The sequence below is a fragment of the Cinclus cinclus genome, chromosome 10, assembly GCF_963662255.1.
Source record: "Cinclus cinclus chromosome 10, bCinCin1.1, whole genome shotgun sequence".
Lineage (NCBI taxonomy): Eukaryota > Metazoa > Chordata > Aves > Passeriformes > Cinclidae > Cinclus > Cinclus cinclus.
In genome coordinates, this window is record NC_085055.1 from 11,376,752 (window position 1) to 11,399,397 (window position 22,646).

At 44.6% G+C, this 22,646-nt stretch overlaps 1 protein-coding gene across 1 annotated transcript; it reads left to right on the forward strand.

Moving 5' to 3' along the window:
* Window positions 1-1,108: 1,108 nt before the first annotated feature.
* CCDC50 (coiled-coil domain containing 50) lies at window positions 1,109-20,535 on the forward strand. The gene is made up of 12 exons (XM_062498769.1): window positions 1,109-1,250; window positions 1,376-1,438; window positions 2,747-2,876; window positions 7,351-7,441; window positions 10,075-10,192; window positions 13,765-14,463; window positions 15,999-16,105; window positions 16,706-16,750; window positions 17,295-17,399; window positions 18,342-18,421; window positions 19,413-19,510; window positions 20,516-20,535. Exons 1-12 carry the CDS (start codon window positions 1,109-1,111, stop codon window positions 20,533-20,535), a joined length of 1,698 nt encoding a protein of 565 aa, XP_062354753.1.
* The last annotated feature ends 2,111 nt before the right edge of the window (window positions 20,536-22,646 follow it).

Sequence of the window (22,646 nt, forward strand, 5' to 3'; positions counted from 1 at the left end):
ATTCCCCTTGTACTTTTGATACATTCTGGGGGTTTTGGTGTTATTTTCAGTTGATCTTTTAGGCTGTGCCTGTGCTCTGCTAAAGAGAAATCTTTGTCTTCCCCAGAGGTTTTGCCAGTGGAGTGTGGCAGGAGAAGTTCGTACTTCCCTCTGCAGCTTCAGAAGCACCTTGTAGTTCTCCACTTTGTGATGTGTTTCAGATGAGAGATACTCCCCTCTGTGGGTGCTGTTAAGCTTTTTAGCTTGTGACATCGAGGGAAAACTAAGTGTCAGACCACTCTAGTGTAAAGTTTTTGGCGCGACTGCCTTAAATGCCCCTTGAAAGCAGGCAGAAACCCCAGGTCTGGAAGATGTGTGAAAAGGGGCCCTATCCTGCAGTCTGGAGGGACAGGTCACTGTCTGGCTTTGGTTCACAGAAAAGGTGATGTGAACCTGCCACCAAAAGGCTGAGTCTGATGCTGTGTGTCTGTCCCTATCCCAGTATGTATGTGGCTTGTGTTCTGTTGCCCTACTGCCTGCCGTAACAAGTTAAAAATACAATAACAAGTTAAAAATGTACTCTAGTGTATTTCTACAGTGTAGGTAGGGCATTACTTTGAAAGTTCAAGTGGGAAAGTGATAGGCATTGGCAGAAATCTGCTGCTTTTAGACTGGTGCCAAAGGGACTTCATCCATTTCCCATTGCACTTGTCTCAAGGTCATTTTCAGCATCTTTTGAAGAAGCTGTACCTATCCCTGCCCATAATGCTGTGGTTGGTCCCATATCTGAGTTCTAGGTGCAAATTCTGCATCTGCACTTTAAACATTCAGTAAAGCTTAAAAGAAACAACTGAAAATGATGCTTGAGCTGGTAGAAATGCCTTGCAGTGAGAGCCATGGAGCTCAGTCTGCTCAGCTTTGGAGAGGTGCCAGTGTGCACATACCCTATGTGCCATGAAAATACTATTCTCAGACTCTTTAACCTGGCACAGAAAGGCACAGTAAACACAAATGCTTGCCCTTGTTTCGGCTGAACCCAGTCAGTGTGGACATTGGTATAAATATATAACATGCATTCTGTTTGAATGGAACACAGAGGTTCATGCATAAGGTCTGATCCAGGGGTACCATGGGCTGTTATGTTCTTGAAGTGGAGGTCGAGGCAAGAATGGAGAAGGCATTTTATGCCAACAAGGACAAAGAAATAAACACACACAAAAATAGACATGATGGCAGGAGGGGGGAAAATATACAATTCGAGACCTTGGCTGGTAGAAAGTGTGCCAGAAGTCCATATGTCTCTATGCTCCCCTGACTGCCATAGCTCATTTGATGCTTTTTTGTTTGTTTTTGATTTTTCTGATGCTAATTCTCTTTTCTTTCTTTCCCTGTTCAGTATGTCGAGACTTTGCTATTCTGGAAGATCATACTTTGGCCCATAATTTACAGGAACAAGAGAGTAAGTAGCAATGATCTTCAGAACAAACTGAAGCAAGCTTGTCCCAGCATATATCTGGCTTTATTTGATTTTGCTAAGAAAAATGCTTCCTGCTTTTATTTAATTTTTTCCTTTAATGGAACACAGTTTATTATTGTTCTCTTCACTATCCTGTAACACTACACTTCACTCTGCTCCAGCTCACATTGTACCCCAGAGATAGTTGTATTTCATATTTCAATTTTGTGCTCTCCTTTAGAGTTGAGTTTGTTTATGCCATTTATGATAAAATTGCATGTAGGAGTGCACTTGGGGTTTTGTTGCTGTGCAGGGTTTTTAGAAATGACTAGCGATTTTGGAAGCTTCAAGTTTTATAGTCTGACCTGAAGTACAACCAGAAGAGGTCTATTTGTTTACTTATTTCAGAATTGCCAGTGTCTGCCTTTTGAAAGGAGCCTTCCTTTTCAGACATTTTGAGGTAGGACAGCTGTACTCTAGAAGGGTTTATAAAAGAGGAAAAAAGTACAGCCAGGAACTTCAAAATGAATGGTGCCTTTTTCTCTTTTTTTTTTTTTTTAACATGCTTATCTGTTACTTTGGTTATGTTCACATTGCAGTTTCAGGTGTGGTGGCCTCTCTAATCAGCTTCTCACCAGTTTGGTATCTGCCTGTACCAGGTGCTAATGCCATTCCTGCTGCTCCACCAAGGGAGCAGCTGCTCATGCCCTTGGTGCTGGAACCTGAGATCATTGAATTAAAGACCACTCTGGGCTGCAGGTCATGTAGCCATTTTTTCTGGCAGGCAAAATCCATGTATGGTAAAGGACTCACTGGAGCACTATGTTGTTCAGTTACTAAATATAAAGGTAGGGAGATTTTTGGAACTGATTCTGCTGAGAGTGAGAGGAGTTTTCTTGTGTAGAGGTTCTTGAGAACAAATAGGGAGGTATCCATAGTAAGTGCTTTAGGTTTAGCTCATCCTCACTGGCCTCTGGTGGTCCCTCCTGGACCCTCATCATTCTTTGGTGAGAAAATGAAATTCAAAGCCTAAAAACCATTCCCTATAAACCTGGTTGTGTTAATATATGAAACACTTGTTTTGGTAACAGACACATATACAGCCCCCTCAGTGCTGAAAAGAGGCAATCTCAAGCTGCTAGCATAATTTCAGTTCAGGACTTTCCCACCTCTAGAGAGATTGCATGGTGTTTCCCTGCCAAGATCTGTCTTCCTTTCTGGGCTGGAATCTCCCTCCCACTTGGTTTATCTTGTTCATGCAGTGAAGTTCTGCAGCCTGATTTGAGGGTTCTTGTCTGTGTTTATTTCCAGTTGAGCATCACTTGGCCACAAATGTTCAGCGTAATCGTCTGGTGCAACATGACTTGCAGATGGCCAAGCAACTGCAAGAAGAGGAGGATAAGAAAGCCCGTGCTCAAATCCAGAAACACCAAAAAGACTTGTGAGTTTGTGCTGGAGATCTTGGAATGGGAATGCTAGTTCCATTTGGTCAGAGCACTAATATCAGCTGCTTTGAGTTAATAGTGTGTGGGTTCATCAGCCTTTTGCTTTTGTTTCTTTTTTTACTTTGGCTGTCCATTGCTGTAAAAGTATTGATACTAGGCTCTGGCACAGAGGAATGAGAACAGGGTGGGAGTAGGTGGTCCTGGAGCCCATTCTGCCTTAGTTAGTGTTGATCAGAAGGAGCCTACCCATTGCAGTGCTTATTGTCAGAACAGGGTAATTTGGTCAGTTGTGTTCACCTTGTCCCTGGCTGGGGTTTGAGAGTGAAGGAAGCATGCCACAGAAATACCCAGTGCTATAAGGGGAATCTCCCTCGTGTGGGAATTGCAGATATTGGTGTGTTTGCCCTGTGCCTGATGAATGCTACTGAGGAGCAGGGTGTGATGCTGTTTGATGTCCTGCTGTGCTGAAAGCCCCTTTGCTGTTTGCAGCTATTCAGTGTGAAATGACCTGGGAAAGGGGAATTGCTGCTCCAGGGTGGCTCAGTGGGGATGGGTGTTGGGGGACAGGCCTTCTCTTGCAGTCACTGACTTCTGCAGCAGCTGTTGGAGGGTGTTCAGTGAGTGATCCAGTTTGCCCTGCAGGTTTGCTCAGTCCCCGCACACCACATCTTAACCCTGTGGTCTGTGGTTTGGCTCTCTGTGCGCCACAGTTCTTAGCTGTGGAGCTGGTGTAGAAGTGAAATATGGCAGCACAGGACAGAACAAACTGTGCTTTCCAATCCAGAGTAGACTTGCAGAGCATTGAATGTAACAGATGGTTCATGGGACAGGGCTCAGCCAGATCCCACTTGTGAGAGGTGGCTGGATGGTGGTCCCTGCAAATACAAGGTTTGCAAGGCAGGATGAATCTCCCAGCAGCTGTGCTGGCTCCTTGCTTTTCTTGTGTTCTGGAATGCCACCCACTAGGTGCAGTTGGTAGTGGATCTCACAGGGTGGCTCATCTGACAGGACCAGTGACAGAGAAGAGCTCTGTGTTGCAGATGTGGAAGATACAGGACTGACTTCAAAGCACCAGCTCATGAAAGCATTGAAGCTGGGGTGTGACAGATCAGGCACTGTTTTCAATGTTCCCAGCACATTGGGACAGACCTTATGTGCATATGTATCTCTCAAGCTTGTCCTTTTTTTTCAATAGTTTTTTCTTTATTACCAATTAGAGATGTGAGTAAATGACAACATAAAAAATTATTTTGTATGGCAGACATGATTCCTCTTTGTTACTTGCTAGGAGCTGCAAACAATTTTCTTGTAGGACTCTGTAAAATGGGATTTACAAAGTTTGTGATCCAAAGCACAGGCAGAGCTGCTGATGTAAAATGTGTCAGCAGCAGTTCTGCTTCTGAGAGCAGGAGCTCTTCTGCAAGAAGCATAGAAGTTGGAGGCATCCTTTTTTAATTGGATCTTTTTCTTCCTTAATTCTTTGTACATGCCTACTGTTTCTTCCTTGTCCAAGAGCAGCATGTTCTGGCAACAAAATAATCCCTGTTGTTGTTGCGTTCTGTGTCATCTAGGACAGTTTGATGCTACAAGGTGATGGGAGGACTAAGAAGGCAGAACTAAGGGGACTTTAGAAACAGGAAACAAAAAAGCTCTTCAAATTTATTGTCTTTCTTCTCTCTTTGAAATCCTAATTTCTCTCAGAAAGACTTTGTGAAGACAAATGAGAGAATAAAAGCATTTCTTTTTAAGAGTTCAGGGAAGCATCAAACCTGATTTTTGTACTTCTTTAAAAGCATCTCTCACATCTAGCTGAGCAGCCTGCACACTGCTAAGCATAGTAGCAAGATTGCTAAAATAAAATAGTGTGAAAATATGTTCTTTCCCTGTTTTGCTCCCAGTGCTGTGATAGTTCTGTTACACTGATGTGAATAGTTCCTTTGAACAGTTCCCTTAAATATTGCCTTTTTTCCTTCTCATTTGGCAACAACTAGTAGCTGCAGTCACTGTGAATGGGAGGGAGCTTTTTGATCACACAATCACACACACTTTTAGGGGTGCTTTTTTTCTCTTCTTTATAAACTGATGCAGAGTTTTCCCAACATTCTTAACTAACACTCCTGGCTGCCCGGGAGTGAAGGACACATGAGTGGGATGTTCAGGAATGGTAATGTTTATGTTGCTCTGGCTGATTTCTGGGGTCTGATGGGCACTTGAGCTCACACTAAGGAAACTGAAGGACAAGAAGAGCTGTCAAAGCTCTTCAACTTGTTTTCTTATGCTTACGCAAGTTAATATGCTAGTTTATCTTGCCTAGCTAATCAAATCTCAGTATTTAATTACTGCTGAGCAATGAACCCCCAAAACTAATCCTCTGTGGCTGTTCAGTTCTTAGGAATTGATGTGGTGTATTCCAAGATGTCATCAAAAAGAAGAAAATACTTTTGTATTTGCAATACTTCTGGCGTCCTTTGCTGCTAACGGAGAGGCAATGACCTTGTTGCTTTGGCTGTGAAAGATGATTAGTTGTTTTTCTGTCCTGTTTGTCTGCAATAGGATGTATTTTAAGCATTTAGCGAGTCAGTTTGTGCTGATGAACTTGGCACCTTAGCTTAGCTCACAGGTGCCAGGGGAACTGTAGACGTGCAGTGCCTTGATGTGTCTGACCTTTCTAACTTATTTTCTACCTGGTTTTGTGTCCTCAGAGCCTGGGGTTGTAAAGGATCCACTACCAGGCTCACTGACAGCCTGCTCCCTAGGATTTGCTTATTCAGCTCTTGTTTTCCTGGGAGCTGTTGTTCTCTGCTGGTGCCGGGTTTGCCAAGGCCCCTTTTTAAAAGCAGGTTCAAGAACTAGATTTGCTGCTGTGTGAAATCCCGTGGCTTTGAACAGATCTGTTCCCAGAGTCAAATGAAACACACACAGACACATGCAAAAATTGCCAGGTTTTATTACTTGGATGAAAGAAACTTGTGTCCTAAGATGTTTGACCTATCGATAACTCCAGCACAACTGCAGGTCTGCTTCCAAAGAGCTGTTGACAGAAATAATCTTTTCCTTCCTGTTGTGTGTGCCTTTTTGTTGCCTATGACAAATGAGTTGTTTTAGTGACATCTGTCCTCTAAACCCTCTTGTTGCAATGTCCTTCCTCTCCATCCTTGCCACATATCCACCCCTTCTGCTTCTCTGTCTTTTATACTTTCTGTAAAAGAAGGCTCTGTTGTGCCACTGGCCGCTCCAGCCATGCCACATTTCTTGGTTTTGTGACAAAAAGTATTTGTCTGCACTTAAGTGTTTTAACTTCTTATGTCCTAGATTCTTTCCCAGTCCTTTGCCTCTAGATTCACTAGGTCATTTATGCCCAGATCTTGCTCAAACCTAGAATTAGTTGCTCCATCCTACATAGCACAGCTTTGACATAGCTCAGTCTCTTCAGTTATTTGCTTGTCTTCCCCTCTTTGTAGTCTTCTCATCACCTGTCTGATCATTGTCAGTGTATTCCTCAAAAGATTGTGTTCTAGTAAGACAGGCTCTGCTTGTTGCTGTTCTCCTCTGCCTTGCATTTCAGTAGTTGTGATTGCAGGGATTGACTTTTCTGACCTGTTTAGAGCTGCTCTTTAGCTCAAGCTCAACAGTGCTGAGAGCTTTTAGTCTTTCTTTTCAATTCCCCCAGCCTGTTTCTGAATTGCCCTGAGGAATCCTTGGCCATTGTTCCAGCCTGTTTGCTGGACATCAGAGCATGCTGCTGAGCATGGCAGGGTTCTTGCAGATGCTTTCCAGCCTTCCTGGTCTGTCTGCACAGCCAAACCTCTCATTTCTCAGTTGCTCTGATCTCTCCCTGTCCCCAGTTAATGAAATTTAGTGTTCCTGCATCCTTACTGGCACACTATGGCAATGGCTCCTTCCCCCTTGTTTTGACACATCTTGCTCCCTTGCCTTTTGGCACTGGTCCTGCTTTTGTGTCTCATCCCACCTCAGTGACATTTCTCATTCATTACTGGAATGCCACCTCTGGCCTCCACTTGGCCTATGTACCATATTCCTGCACTTCCTTCTCCTTGGCTTACACTTGAAAGCCAGTTCCCAGAAATGCCTGTGTTAACCATACCCCTGAACCCCTCCTTTGATGCCACATGTACAAAAACTCAGCAGAATTAGGCTGTTTGCAGACTCCGGAGCACTACCTTGACCTGCCCTATTTTGTGGTACCTATCTCCTTTCTTAGCAATCTGCCCACGAATCTCTTTTACTTTGTACTCTGTGGATGTTTTAGGAAGTATTCTCTAAATATGGCCACCAGTAAGTACAGGGAGTCCTGGTCCCTGGTGAGGATTCATAGCTCCACACTAACACTGAGTAATAATTCTTTTGTGTAAATCAGGTGGACGTTTTTTAGCTCTTTTATCCCTTTCCCCAGGCTGACTGATGCCTGTGATTTCAGCTGCCTATAATCCCTGTCTCCTTGCCTTCTAGAGAACGACAGGACTGTGAGATTGCTCAGGAAATCCAAGTGAAGCTCGCGTTTGAAGCAGAGGAGCGCCGCAGGCAAGAGGAAAAAGATGAGGTAACCTTTAAAGCTGCAGGGATGGCAGGGCTATTTGTAGCAGTCCTTTCAGGCACACATTTCTTGGCCAGTAGCCACAGGAGTTGGTTTGCATGGTGGCAGTCCTGACAGATCTCTGTATGCAGAGATTTTGGGGAGTCCTCTTACAGGAGTAAGATACAGTCATAGTCCTTACGCTCAAGGGTCATAAGAGTTGTTGATGCCAGTGGCCTTGCTAATGAAGAGGGCAAGTAATAGGTAAGTCTTGCTGAGGTGTTTATTGCCCTGTTGTGGGAATTGTAATTGTTTATACACTCTGAGACCTCCTTGCTTTCTCAAATGCAAGAAGACAGGTACTGCTCTTGGGGGAATCCTGGGACATGATTTCTTTGTCTTTGATGCAAAGATTTCAGCAGAATTCTCAGCCCAGCAATCTGTTTCTGGCTTCTCCATTCTTCAATTTAGTCTTTCACAGCCTGAACACTCTGTTACAGTTTCTTCTTAGCGGATTCCTTTTGTGACGTCAGAATATTTCTCTGCTGCTTTTGCTTGAGAGTGGGTGGTGTGGTTTGTTCGTAATGTACAAAGGATTTTGCTTGTTGGTCACCTCAGTACTCACAGGATCAGCCTGTCAGATTAAGTTTCCAAGAAACTCAGAGAGTAGAGGAACACCTGTGAGAGCTTGGAGTGTGTCCCCACTTGTGATTTCAGATGGTTTCCTGAGAAGCCTGAGTTGTCTCAAGATGTTCAAGAAGTACCTGCTGGCATTCTCTGTGTAGGAAAAGCCTGAACACAAGGCTGTATTTCCTGGAAGAGCCTGAAATAAGAATCTGCCCTTACCTAACAGATGCATTGGGGTTTTTTTTTGCAAGACTTCATTTTCTTCTATCATTAATTCCAAGCAAGTACTGAAAGGCTGCCCAGACAGATGGGAAGGGCTTGGCTTCCAAGAGGAGCTTGTGGTAACAGGGTGGGAGGAACACTTTGGCTACAGGATTTGTGCTTAGGAGGTAGTAAGTAATCTGTCATATTTTTATCAGGAAGGTGAAGGAGATGCAAAACTTGTGGAATTGCCCCTTTCCTTCCTGCTTTATGTAGAGAACTGCAGGGAAGTCAGCAGTCTGACAACAGATCCTTGCAGCCTGTCAAACCTGCTTGCTGACCATCTTGTGCAGTTGGGAGCAGGCTTCAGTTGACTGTGGCTTAAAGGAAGGAGAAGTCATAAATATTCTAACTCTTCCTGCTGGTACGTGGGAAGTTCCCAAGTTTCAAGTGTGGCTGAAATGTAGCTGAGGACTGAGGCAGATCCTTTCTGGAGTGCAGAGTTTTTAAATGAAGCACTAAGCCTGCCTGCCCTGTCTGCTTATGAATCCTGTTTGGAAGAAGTGTTTCATGTGGATTTGCAAGTCCTGAGCTGTCTCAGTCCTGGAGATAATGTGCTTTAGCTCTTATATTTATAGACTTACTGTACTTGCTAGAAAGGCTAATCTCTTCAGGGGAAGGAGTTCGTGGAGGTTTGTGTTGGTTTGTTTTGGTGTTATTTTGTTTTGCACTTTTTTTTTTCTTGTTTTGTTTTTGTTTTCTTGTTTTTTTGGGTTTTTTTTAAGGAGCCTGTGGTGTCCCCAGATTTTCCACAACACTGGTTTCAGAGCACATCTTACCTGAATCCTCAAATAATAGTTTGTACTTGATCAGCCATCCAGTGTCCTCCAGTGCTGGCTTGGCTCTGGGGGGGTGTTGACTCTTAGTTTGCATTTCAGCCATGCCTTTCCTGCCTGCAGTGTCCACTTTACATGCATGGCTCTGTAAAGGTCCTGAGGATTAGGAAGGATTAAATGAATAGCATCCAAAGGGGCAGCATGCCCTGCTGGTATCTCCCAGCTTTGCTCCCTAACTCCAGCCTGGCTTCACTGACTCACAAGCTCCTGGACCTCAGAGGAGCAATCCCCAGGGAGCTGTTTGCAGCTCCTAGGCCTTTATGATGATCCATTAGTCATCTCGAAGGAAAACCAATTAGGAAAATGGAGTGCTCTTCTCTTTGGCATATCTACCAAAACTGTGACAGAAGACAAATATCTGCAGTCCCCACTGTGCTCCTGCCTTGTGCCTAGTTTGCTCTTCCTAATGTCCTTTCGATTTTCTTTTCCTTCAAGTCTCTCTATGTCAAACTGATGCATTTCCCTGCCTGGCATCCTGTAGTCCCTGTAAATTACAGCCAGTGTGAAATGAGTTCACCATTTGCTCTGGGAACTCCTTCCAGTCAGAAGTGCCTTTAGCTGGACAGTCTTTGCCTCTGTGTTTTTCTTTCCATGAGGCTGCACATGCAGTCCCTTCTGCCCTGCTTTGGCCATTAGGGCTTAGCAGGCTAGTGTGCAGGAGGAGCAGGAACCTGGGAGTTTGCCATGGTGTTGGAATCTCAGCACTGGGCCTGGGTGAGGTTGAATACTGGTTGCTGACGTGGTCCCTTGTGTCACCCATTAATTTGAAAGCCTCATCCAGCCCAGGGAGACAGTTTGAGTAACTGTTGTTGCTGTGTCTGAAAAATTAAACTTTTTTTGGTGAGGACTTTAGTAACTGAATAAAGAATTTGACTGAAATAATCTGGAGATTCTTTGTAGTGGTGATTTAATGTCTGTTTTCTTCCATCTCTGCAGGATATTGCCCGTCTCCTACAACAGAAAGAACTGCAGGAAGAAAAAAAGCGCAAGAAGCACTACCCAGAGTCCCAGGGACACACAGGCTATGAAGAGAGCTATTATGCAGAAAATGGAGGTATGTTTCTGCAAGATAAAAGGTCAGGATTGTGGAAGTGTAGGTGAACCTGATGGTCTGACAACTATTTAGGAAACTCCCTTTATCCTACAGTCCTGAATTTAAAAGTGTTGCATTATATCAGTTTCCAGAGTCAGAATCAGATTATTTTATAATCAGGAAGTATTTTTTGGAAAAAAAAAAGGCAGAGAAGACAATTTAATAGTTTTTCTTGTCCTCGAAGGTGGCCTAAATGAGAGAGATAGGGAGTGTGGTGTGTGTACATGCAAGTGTAGCCATACATGTATGTTTTAAAAGTGCTTATGGAAGAAGACAGTGGCTGATAAGGCAGTTACTGCTGTGTGACACCAAGGGTGTGGGAGAGAAATGCTGGCAAAATTCCATGCTTGCATTTGAAGAGAAATGGTTCCATGTGTTCATTTGTGATGCTGGCACGGCTGCATGAAGGAATAAATGCTGCTTCATGGAGATGTGTTTCAAAAATAGCTCCTGGCAGGTATGTATCCAAGCTGTAAAATTAGCACAACTGCCTTGAATGACTTACTGAAGAACAAGGTCATCTCCACAGAATGTCTCTGCTGTGATTATCATCTGGGACTGTACAGTCTGAAAATTAATTGATCCACAGCACTCTGTTGCTTCTTTTTGGTCAGCTTGTGTGATTGAATACAGACCTTTAAACTGGGAGGAGAGAATCAGGGTGTGTTTAATTATGGAGCAATCTGGGGATGGCTTTGCTGTGCACTGGTGGTGGTTCCTGTGTTCTTTCTTCAGAAATGTGATGGGGAAGATGGGTTGCTTTTGATTACCAGATTGTGAAGATGAAGATCAAACCTCATTTCTCATTTTAACATCAATGCCATTGGCGGTTTTAAAGTCTTTTATTTGAACTTACACAAAGTATTTTAGTTTTAATTTGGAAGAAATTCAAAGATAGCAAAGAAAGTACAAAGCACAAAGTTTGAAAGTATAAAACAGTAACCAAGTGGAGACTTCAGGATCACAAGTCCTGCTACATGCACAAAGCTGGGAAAAATTGTTCTTGGAGTGTTATGGCAAATCCCCACTTCAGGGTTTCTGAACTGAATGGGAGAAGTCTGAAAAAATACAACATAGGTAACAGTGCATGCAGAGATGGTAGGACAGGGTGGATTTTTGTAACAAATCATGACTTCCTGAAGTAAGGCTGTGGTGTGGATTTGGAGAGCAGGATATCTTGTGGGTCTAAGTTTTCTTCCTGCAATAATCCATAATTTTGAGGTAGGAGGTGTTTGCCTGGCTACTCATAGCAGTGCTGCTCTTGATCTGTGTTCTTTAAAAGCTATAAAGGACTGGAGTGGATTTTATGCCTGCATCATCTAGCTTGCTGTTTTGGGAAATCTTAATTACTTGAGCACCATTTGATTAGGCTTCAGCAGCCTTGGTTTGTATTGTCCTAATTATTTGCGAATTAAAACAAAAAAAAAAAAAAAGCCCTTGCTTTGTTTAAGTTTCTTTTGTTTTGGTGGGAGTGGGGTGAGTTTTTAGGGCTTTTTTTTAGTTGTTTGAGGTTGAGGTAAAATTTATCCACATTCAGGAGGAATGTGGATTAGGCCTATTGCTCCAAAGCAATCTGAGCTCTTTAAAAGTGGAAAAATAAACATGAGAAAAGGCAGGTTTCCTCCCAAAAAATGTCTGTGCCATGTAAAACATTTTTGTATTCGCTCAGTCACTTGCTGTTTCACAGAGTAACACCAGGGTCTGTGGAGTGCTTACATGGCCCTGCTGATGAATTAATTACCCTGAGACATCCCAAAAGCAAATCTTCTGCTTGGGTTGTCTGGCATGGTTGTGTTACCTGCAGCAATCCTTTCCCAGCACAGCCAGGCTTTGCTCTTTTGTGTTCTCATGCTCTCTGCTGTTGTATTTACTGAGCTTTCCTCAATGACAAAATGGAATTAATTTCTAGGCCCTTGTGACTGTTGAAAAATTGACTCTTGCTTTCAGGCTCTGGTCTCTGTTGTTCAGTAAGTCACTTGGATTGTTTAATTGGGTATTTGTTTTCTGTAAATTATATGAATTATCTAAAACTGAATAGAAAAAGTCCAACCAGTTAAAGAGCAACCACAGCAGTTCTTGTTACAGTTCTTGGACTTTTAAAAATACACCTGTTCTAGATAAAAGTCATACAGACTTGTTTTCAAGGTGGATTTTCTGTAGGCTCTATTTTTGCTGGCTCTGAAAAAGTTTTTTCTGAATAGAGTGAACTGAAGGGAACATTCAGTTTTGGTGTGAGGTTTGTTTTTCTCCCTTTGAATTCTAGATGGATTGTGAGACAGAGCTATTCATTAAACCAGAATGCAATTCACATGCAGTGAAATCTATTTTAAATATTTTGAGATACTATGAAGCAAACTCTGGATAGTTGAGGAGAGGAAAGTTTGCTGCTGCAGGATTATTTTGGTGGGGAGTTCTGTTTCAAATCAATCTCTGCTTCAAGGCATTTTTTTAATTTTGAAAAGCTCCTGTAAAGAGATACTAGTTTACTGAGTGCAATGATTTTTCTTAGCAAATAATTAGTTGAAAAAATAAATCAATTAGTAGATTGTATGCAGGCAGATTGCTGCATCCTCGTAGCTATTTCAGGTTTATTACCAAAACTAAAAGCAGATAAAATTTCTACTTGCTTTCTGGAAAGCACAGAGGAAACAACCCCACCAAAATGCCAAGTAAGCAGCTTTTCTAGCTACAATGCTGAGGTCAAGAGTCTGGGTTTTGTGAAGTCTTACTCTGCCCCAAAATTTCTATCCATAACTGTCTTTGCATTCAGAGCTGAAACTTCTTTTTAGACAATGACTAGGTATAGGCCCTGAAACTTACGGGTCTGCAAAAGATGTGACAGCCTGTGGTGGAGGATGTTTGGATGCTGCAGCTACCCATTTCTTGCTTTAAAAAAAAAAAAAATCCTATCCAACCTGTGTATTTCTTTTCTGCTTTAAGGGGGTCTTTCCCCAGTTAGGTGAGACTGTTTTTTCTGATGAAAAATCCTGTGCCTGAAACCAGGGCAAGGCACCTGTACTTATAAACCAGGGTCCAACCTGACCACTGTGCTTGGCCCCTCCTGGCCTTATGCCCCTCATTGTCTCCCAACCTTTCCTGCCTCTTGTGCCCTTCTTTGCAAACCTTTCCCAGGTGGTTTCAGGATCCTGCAGCAGTGATGTGTCATCAGGAGATGAGCTGCTCCCTTGGCTGTTTTTCAGCCCCAGTGGCATCATTAAAAGTTATTTATCTCCATATTGACTTGTCCTTGCCTAGGAAATGCTCAGACACTTTCAGGTTGGACCTGTGCTTTCTGCTCCAACCTTGTTGCTGCTTGTGCTGCCCTGCTAGCCAGGCTGCCATTTCACTGTGTCCCCTTTTGTATCCTGCAAGCCTTATATGTCCCTGATATTATTCTTTCTTTCGTCATGCTTTGCCTGCATTTTCAGCACCTTGTATCAAGCTCCTTCATCTCCCTGCTGTGAGTCTGGCCTCGACCCCCCATTAACCCCTGCACCACTAACCCCCTCCTTGTTTGTCCCCCCATTGCTCAGAGCAGCCCTGGGGTGACCCCAGAGAGCAGATTTCTGAACCTCCCAGAGCACACAGTCATGGCAGGTGCAGGCACCAGCAGAGAGAGCACCGAGGACCCCCCTCGCCTTTGCCTGGCAGTGCCCCCAAACACAGGCACTCTGCCTCAGAGGGCCAGCAAAGGTCTCCTCAGCTGAGAGAGGCCAGCAGGGGCCAGCAGCAGGAGCTGAAGACAGCCAGCCAGGGAAGGTCCAGGAGACATCCCAGCCTTGACCTGGAAAGAGAGGCTGACCACCGTGCCTATGATCACAGCAGAAGCTGGGAGCTGCAGGAGAGGAGGACAGCTGGCAGGGAGAAGGAGAGGAGACCTCTCAGTCTCGACCTGGAGTCAGAGCATGGACTCACACAGGAGGCACGGCACAGCAGAAAGCCACCAAGGCAAGACAGAGAAAAGCACCTTCCCCTCCTTGAGATGGAACTGGAGGCGGAGCAGGAGGCCTGGCATCGGGGTGGCAGACAGCACCCTGAGAAACACAGATCTCACCATCAGGGCCACTCGTCACACAGGATGGCACGTGATGAGAAGCTCTATGATGCTGAATCTAGAGATGACCATAGGAGGGGTGAGGCACGAGCCTACAAAAGGGCAGGACACAGGAAACACTCCCCCTCCCCTCATTCTGTGAGCCAGGGGAAGGTTGGAGACTGCCAGCGAGACCCAGGTAACCAAGTGATGGGGAAGGTGTGCGTGTGTGTGGGGATGGACTTTGCCTTCTCCATACTGGTGTCTGAGATATGTTTGGCTTCCTTAAAGATGCTGCTCTCTAGTATCTTACCTGTGTACACAGGGACTCTTTCCCAGGTTTTTCCCTGATTTTGCAGGATTCTTATCCATTAATGTTCTCGCTCTATGTCCTGATGTTCATGACATTGGAGAGGATGAGTAGGAAGGTATCATTGGAAGTGGTGCCTTTGGTATCCTTTTGTTTAAGAAAACAAATTCCTTCCCCCCCACCAAAAAAACTCCACACCATCCCCAGAGAAAGATCCTCAGAAAACTACAACCAACACTCAGCTTTTGTTTTTGTGATACTTTTTGTGTGGTGGCCTCCTTGTACAGGAAAAAACGAAAGTAACATAACACTGAATGTTAGGTTGTAATTGTATGTTGTGGAGTTGAAGTGCAGAACTGTAAGTGAGGACACTTTGCTTAAGCACTAAAAAAATGAGAAAATTTCATCCACTTCTTATTGAAAACCCTGCTGGTAAATTAATTTAATTTGGGCAAAGTTCACTAGTGGCACTGGGCATCCAACTGGGTTCTGTTTGTAAGATTCTTGCCAAATTCTGTACAAGTGGAATTTTCTGGGAAATGTGTACCTGTATAGCTCTTGCTCAACAAGCACTTGGGGGTTGGAGGCTTTAAAGATCCAGATCCATATTTCTACTTTTAAAGCCACAGTGAAAGTAGGGGTGACCTAGTGAAAGTACGAGTTTAGAGACTTGGATGTCTGTCTGTCAAAGTGTGGGGCAGCTTATGTGTCTAGCTATCTAACTGATCTTCACATGGATAAGGTGAGGAAGAGAATGTGTGCCTGCCTAGAGATACTGGGACAATTATTCTTCTTCCTCATGATACAAATACTTTCCTTAGGGAAATAGAAGGTGTTAATCAGGTTTAGCTTCACAATAACAGAACTCTCTACTCAAAACAAAAACTGAACATTAGATAAACTTCAAACATGCTTACTTGTCTGTTTTCGCATTGAATTGTAAAATTCATGGGTCATCCCAAGAAAGAAATTGTCTGAAAACTCGACGTGGGCCTGTGCCAGGTAACCCTTGCAGTCCACACTGCTTTAGCAGTGTGTTCAGACTCTGCTGTGCTCATATCGAATGTTGGGCTGCTCTCTGCTGCCCAGTTTTGCCACTGTATCTGCATCAATGCAGAGAGTGACAAATTACAATTCCTTTGCTAGCACTGCTGTCAACAAAGACTGCTTCAAGGGACATGGCCTGTTCTGCCTTGGAATTGCATGTTTTACCTGAGACAGGTTGTGTCAGATACTGCTGTGTACCCAGAGAAACCTGCCTGAGGTGCTGCACCTCAGCTAAAGGTGCTCTCACAGCAGCGGTGTGGTAGGTACACTGTGGTGATCTCTGGTTCTCTTGAGTGGGGGCTGAGGAGATGGTGGGGCTCTCCTTACCAAAGAATTTGGAGAATGGTTGAGTTGATTATTTTCTCTCAACTTTGTAGGCACTAATTTGAGGGGGAGGAAACAAGCCATGTACGATGGACTCCGCATGGAACAGGAGTTGTCTGATGCAGAGATTGCTCGGAAACTGCAGGAGGAAGAGCTCCTGGTAAGTAGAGGTGCACCTGAGAGGGTTCATTGGTCTACTCAAAGGAACTAAGGCAACCAGCATGAACAACTTTAATTTGTAAATCTTTAATACATGAGAGTGACTGTAAGACCTAAGGGCTTGCTTCTGTGCATTCTGCAAATTACCTTTGTCTTCCATACACACGAATATGGAGTGACAGCTGACTTCCAACTGTTAAGCCCTACTTTTTTGAAATAAACACCCCAAAATTAAAGTACTGAAGCAGAGCGATATTAAATGGATGTTTCCAGGCAGGTGAGGATGGCATGTAGTCAGTGTAAGCAGTTCACAAGTGAGACAGGCCATTGCCCATCTTTGATAGAGAAGGCAGCAGAGTGGGAAATGCATTCTGGTGTGGCCTGGCAGATACATGAGGGCAAAATTCAGCTGCAAAGGTGAAATGCCAGATTGGAGTTGGGTTGTGAAGTAAGTATTGGGGTAGCTAGGTATATTTGGAGAAAAAGATGGTGTACTTGTATGGGCCTCTGCTTGCCCTGCCGAGTAGGTTAATGAGCATGATTAATTCCGAGATGTTAAATTTTGTCTCTGTTTTTCCTTCCCCACTTTTTCTCCCCCCAGGCTAATGAAGCAGATCAGAAGGCAGCTCAAGTAGCCCAAGATGAGGTAAGCAACAAGTCAAATACTTGTGGAATTCCTTTTGCTATAGAAGCTGCTAAACAGCTCTTGTTTCCTCTGACCCTCTAGTTGTTAATTTCTCTCCTTGTAGGGGAAGCTTGGGACTCCAGTGGGATTTTTCTCCCAGGTGGGTTTTGTGTATATGCTCAGGCTGGCCAAGCAGGGAGTTGCACTGCCTGTTGCAACCATGACAAAGCTAGAAAGTTCATGGTTCTGTAAGACCATTTCTTGTAACTGAGTCCTGTGGGAGACTATCCAAGATGCTGTGAGATGAACCACCAACCCCTTTAAGTAGAATAGATGGAGGGCAGAAAGGTTCTGCAAATTCAGTTCTGGTAAATCAGGGACCTATAGGACATGCTGCATGTCACCAGTCTTAATTTTGTCTTGTGCCTTGATTTCTGGTCACAGGTGGATGAAATCCTGGATTTGCACCTTTCCCATTCAGCAGCTGTCCATGGGAAAGGCTCTGAATAACTCAAACCCACAAGAGCAGTAAAATTGTCTGACAGAGTCTGTGTTTCCCTTCCAGGAAATTGCTCGGCTCTTGATGGCTGAGGAGAAAAAGGCTTTAAGAAAAGGGAAAGAAAGAGAAAAGTCTTCCTTTGAAAAGAGGAGGCATGATCAAGATTGGAAGGTATGCCAGGCTTCAGGAAGCACCACAGATAAGGTGCTGTAATGTTATTCCCATTTCCAGAGGGAGGTGAGTGTGTATGGTGAGAGCAAGAGGTGGTGATGCATCTAAAGGGTCTTGCTGGCTGTTATTCGGCTGCTTCCCAAGCCTTTTGGAGCCACCTCCTTGGTTAGATGCTTTTAGCTTCAGCCTCAAGCAAAGTAATCCTTGAGCTCTGGCCTTGGAGGATGGCACTGGATGTCATAGTACCCTGTGCCCTCCCTGAAGCACTGTCTGTCCCTGGTGCAGGAACTTCCCTTTGCTGAAATCCTGACTGCAGTAATAGAAGCAGTAGCTGGTTCTGTTTGTATAAAAGCAGTAGTTGGTTCTGTTTGTGTAAAGGCAATGCAGCTGCTTCAGTAGTCACTCTGCCTCGTAACTGGCTATGTAATGGAAGTCCTGAGTCTGTCGTGCCTGGTTTTTGTAGGAGTAACACCAGAGAGGCTTGGCTGGCCAGCATGGAGTGGGATAGGAAACAGATTTTATGGTCAGCACTGCTAAGGTGCTAAAGGGAATGTGGTGTTAATCTTGGGGCCAGATGGTGGCAGCTCTGGTGTTTTCAGCCTCCTTATTGTGTTTCAGTGGTTGCAGGAGCACAGCTGCCTGCAGCTGGTCCTTCCTACTCAGCCCAGCCTTGTGCACACTCATTATGCACAGACTGTTCAGCCCCAGCTTCAGAACAGTCCCTTACTGCTGTCACGCTTGAGCATAAAAATTGAGTTTGGCTCAATGAGGCTGGGTTTTGTTCACTGAAAATGAGTCCTGATGCTGCCACTTGCATGTTTGGCTGCAATTAATTTTGTGTGTAAACCAATCACAAAAGGACTGTGTGGAATTATGGCAGTCCCAGTGTTCTGGTGTCTTGCAAGGCACACAGATGAGCTGATTTTCCCTTCTTCCCATCAGCCTGATGCAGGCGAGTCCACGCGCTCAAGGTCAAGAGAGGGGACTGAAACTCAGCGACACAGAAATGACAGGCCTTCAAGGTGAGCTTGAACTGGCTGGCACGAATGGGGAATGCAGTTGAGAAGCTGAGTCTTAGGGAGGATGTGTGGGATGACCAGCCTGACCCACCCACAGACTTGATGGAGAGCAGAGCCATGGGGGGCACAGGGCTCATGAGGTGTTTGGTGATGTATGTCAGTCACTGTGCTCGTGGCACTTGTCCATCTTGGTCCCTGTGCTCAGTGCTCATGGAGATTGATGAGCTTGTGCAATGACATTTGTTAAATGGCAGAGAAACTTTGAGAGGGTTAAACAGCTTCTGGGGATGTGAAACCAAATGTCATCTCTGGGCAGGAAGGAGTAGTCACCATGGCATTTGCACAGCTGCTCCCTTAGTCCTTGCTCCCAGTTAAGCCATGTACACAGCTCCCATTGCTGCATGTGAACACCACCCTGCAGGCAAGAGCATGTGCTTTGGGGTGTCTCCTCCCCAACTGGGAACATGCTGGAGCCTAGTACTGCTTCTGAATCCCTTGATACTCTGGCTCAATGCTCTTCACGAGGTAATAAACCCTGGAAGCAACCCCAGTGGCTTTGATTCCTATTCCAGAAAGGAACCTAGAAATTCTTGTTGAACTTGCAGAAGAAAAAGCAAATGGAGTGTGCAGCTGGAGACTGAGAGATCATATTAAAATATTCTGGGGGTAAAACTGTACAAGCATTAGCCACTTTAAAACACTGCCCTTTTGAGTGAAGTTTGCTACAAACTTCATAATGGAAATTCTTTATTTCCTGACAATTAAAACCATTATTAAATTAACGAGGTCCATGGCAAGCAGTAAATACTCTGCTTTTCTTGCTGCAGAAACAGTGAAGTGCTGTGCTCAGAAGAGCTGTTGTGCAGGCAGAAAGTCTGGGCCAGGCAGGGTTTCAAACTGACAGTAACAGACCAGACAGCTGAGATGTTGCTCTTTGTACACTGTTGTGCCTTTGAGTTATTTCCCAGCGCTCCTTTTACACTGTGCTTGGCAGGTCCCAGCCTCTTCCCGATGACTTTGAACACTCCCGGTATCACATGAGCCAGCCCAGCCCCTTGCGCCAGATCCCCAAACCTGAGCACTCTCCTAAAGGTAGGATCAACCCCTGGGCTGCCCAGCACCTGGGCTGTTGTCAGCTGTTTTCCTCTCACATGGATCCTTGGGGGGACAGAGTGATTGAAAGCAATGCACATAGAGAAGAGAAGTAGGAATTAATGCCCCAGCAGGCAGGTGATGCTGGGCAGTGTTTGGGTTGGAGTTGCTGAGCATGCTGCAGGCTGAGACACTAAAAATCTGAATTGGGTTGCCTGAAATTTGTCACAATGCTGTCTACATGTCCTCCGTGATCTCTTAATGATGAATGACTGCAAATCCAGGTAGCAAATGACAAAGAAGTGACATGAAGACAACGTTATGATGGATTTTAGGTGACTCACTATTCTCAAACAATCCAATACAAGACAGAACCTCACCTGTCTGGTGAGCAGATGGGATGATCAGACAGAAACTTGTCTGGAGAGCAGGCTGGTTTTATTCCTGTAGCATCTCAGCACTGCTTTGTTGGTTTGTTTCCTGAAATCACTTTGCAAGGAGCACTGTGGGTAGGATTGCCCCTGCAGTTGTTTTAAAACTGAATGCCCATTGTCTGAGTTATCTGTAGAGCCTCTGGGGAAGGAGGGGGGCGGTCTGAGTTTAACTCAGTCTCAGATTTCTTCCACTCCACTAGTGAGACTTAAATGTGGATGCTTCCCTTGCCAAAACTTAGCTTGGTAAACTTATGTTCTGTCTTCATCAAGCAAGCTGGAAAGTTGTTGGCACTTTATAGGGTCTCTTTGCTTTAGTGAGACTGTACAATGGGGCTGCAGCACCATTCACACCCTAGAAGAAATGCACGTCTGCCTATCTTATGGATCTATCCTTCCTTTTGCTTGAGTCATGTACTATTTAGTTCCCATTCTGGACTTTGACTTTACTAGTACCCTAGGAGTTCAGACAGACAGAGGGCAGGACAGGTAAAATATGACTGCGGGTAGTAATTTTTTCACCAGGATCTAGCCTCACAGACTGTTTCCTTTCTGTTTTGTTTTTGTTTTCCAGGTTCCCGTAGGAAGCAGTAAACTGTGCTAGCCTTTGCTTTGGTACTGACTCTTCTGTAGCAAACATTACTGGAATTGCCAAGCAACTTTCTCAATTCCTGACCTGTTGGGAGGCCCACCCTCCACTCCCAGGATCATCTCTTTTAAGTGTCATCATATTAAGGAAAATTGATTCAATTTCTTACTCATCTGTGATGACTTGAGCAGTGCAGTGTAATCTAGCTGCCACTGAGCTGTGCAGATCAACCAGTTGGCTTAACAGCTCCCTCATACATTCTTTTGAGGCTTTCTTTTTAAGTTTGACTGGAGCTCTGATGAATAGGACAAATTGAGATTCATGTACAAAGGAGGAAAATTGAAGAAATTGAGTTATGGAAGTGCAGCAGAACATCAGAAGTACAAGTCCTTTCTGCATTAGGATAACTTAGCGGCGAGAGCTGTAAGAGGAATTGTGTTTCTTCCTGTGTCAGATAGGACAGCTGAGCCAACCTGGCAGTCATATGAGCTTGCAGGAAGGAGAGAGCATTGTCAAATATAAATCGGCAAATACCAAACCTTGAGACTGGTGAGGCAGAAATTGCCCATGAAACAGAATTATTTAACTGCTGTATTTCTTTCTAGGGTTTCCAACAATCTGAATAGAGTGTGTATAGGCATTTAGCTCCAGGATGTAGGATAGAACTAAATTTCATTTCATTAAATGCAAGACCATTTCAACTGAAGTTAGACCTTGTGTGCATGACTTAGGATTTGCCAGGTAGTTCAAGAAGCTGTGAGTTGTGGTTTGGGAAGACTCATAGAAACAGATCTGTGTCTGAAGGGACCTCTGTGGTCACCTGCTTTGTGCTTCACTGTGGCAGAAGCCAAGGAATTTAATTAAAGCCAAGTAGGATCTCCTGTAACTCCTAGCTCAGTTGCTGATGCACTTGAGTAGAGTAACTTGTTTCTGAACTTGGATATGTTTTGTAAACATGGGGCTGCTGGAGAGAGGGCCATATGGGCATTGAGCATCAAATTCAAAATCCACAGTTACAGGCAACCTGAGCCAGACATGGAGTGCAGAACAATCCACACAACGTCTGTGCGGACTGCTTTTCCTCTCCACTGCTGCATCCAGCACCTCAGGCAAACTCCAGTCAGGAATAAAAAAAATCATTGCTGTCTGGGGCACAGCAGTGTCTGCAGGCTTGTTGTCTGTATATGGTTTCCCATGCAGTGATTCTGTCCTGGCTTGTTTTCGCTCCGCTCTTTAAAAATATTTTTTCCTTGCACAAAACAGTAGCCTTTATCCTTGGCCTCTCACTTAAATTCTTTAGTAATTTTAATATTTTCACCATTATTTTCAGGTGTATTTTTAAACTACAAAGCTGAACACCTGGATACTGTCTTGGAGCCTGTTCAGCCAGGGCAGGCTGGTTATTCATGGGTTAGTCCAGTTCATGGCAGTGAGCTTGGCTACCTTGCCCCTGCAGCCCAATCCTAGTGCCAGCACTGAGTTTGTCACCACTCTATCTGTTGTCTCCAGCAGCTGCAGTTCTGCCTCTGGCTCTGCAGAGGAGGGGAGACACCTGTGCCTGGGGCATAGAAACATGGACTTGTTTCCTCACCACTGAGCTGCCTGGGAAAGGGGCCTTGCCAGCTCTCTGGAGCTTTGTGATGAGGGAGCACTTGTAGTAAATAGGAAGAGAGCATGGCTGTCTGCTGTTCCTCTAGTGCACAACTCAAGCCCCAAGGCAGCTGCAAGGCTTTAACCTTGGCTCTTCTCCTTGGTCAGGATAGTTACTGGGCCAAATCACTGGGAAGACAGGACAACTCCTTTTTCACATAAATGGCAGGGTCAAGTTTAATACCACATCACAAGCCCATGTCTTCCCTTGACCAACAACTCAAGAGACTTCCATCTCTGACATCCACTGGCCCATTGACAGCAGTTCAGTACCTGTGAAGAACCACATAATCCCAATAGATCTCTGCTTCAGGGATACCCTAACAAAAACCTCGCCACATAGAACTTTGTGTATGAGCAGAACCTGCACAGCCTTGCTTCCAGACTGTGGCTTACCTGCCTGCATGGGCCCCTAAATGACTTGCAATCTCTTGCTTGCTGCTGCCTCTCAGGAAATATCCCAGTC

Excerpts from the sequence above, each read along its gene's own strand:
- CCDC50 (XM_062498769.1), top strand. The coding sequence starts at position 1,109 with ATGGGCTGTTATGTTCTTGAAGTGGAGGTCGAGGCAAGAATGGAGAAG. Across the intron at positions 2,877-7,350 it reads CAGAAACACCAAAAAGACTT|AGAACGACAGGACTGTGAGA; the intron begins GTGAGTTTGTGC and ends CTTGCCTTCTAG. Across the intron at positions 16,751-17,294 it reads CTCAAGTAGCCCAAGATGAG|GAAATTGCTCGGCTCTTGAT; the intron begins GTAAGCAACAAG and ends TTTCCCTTCCAG.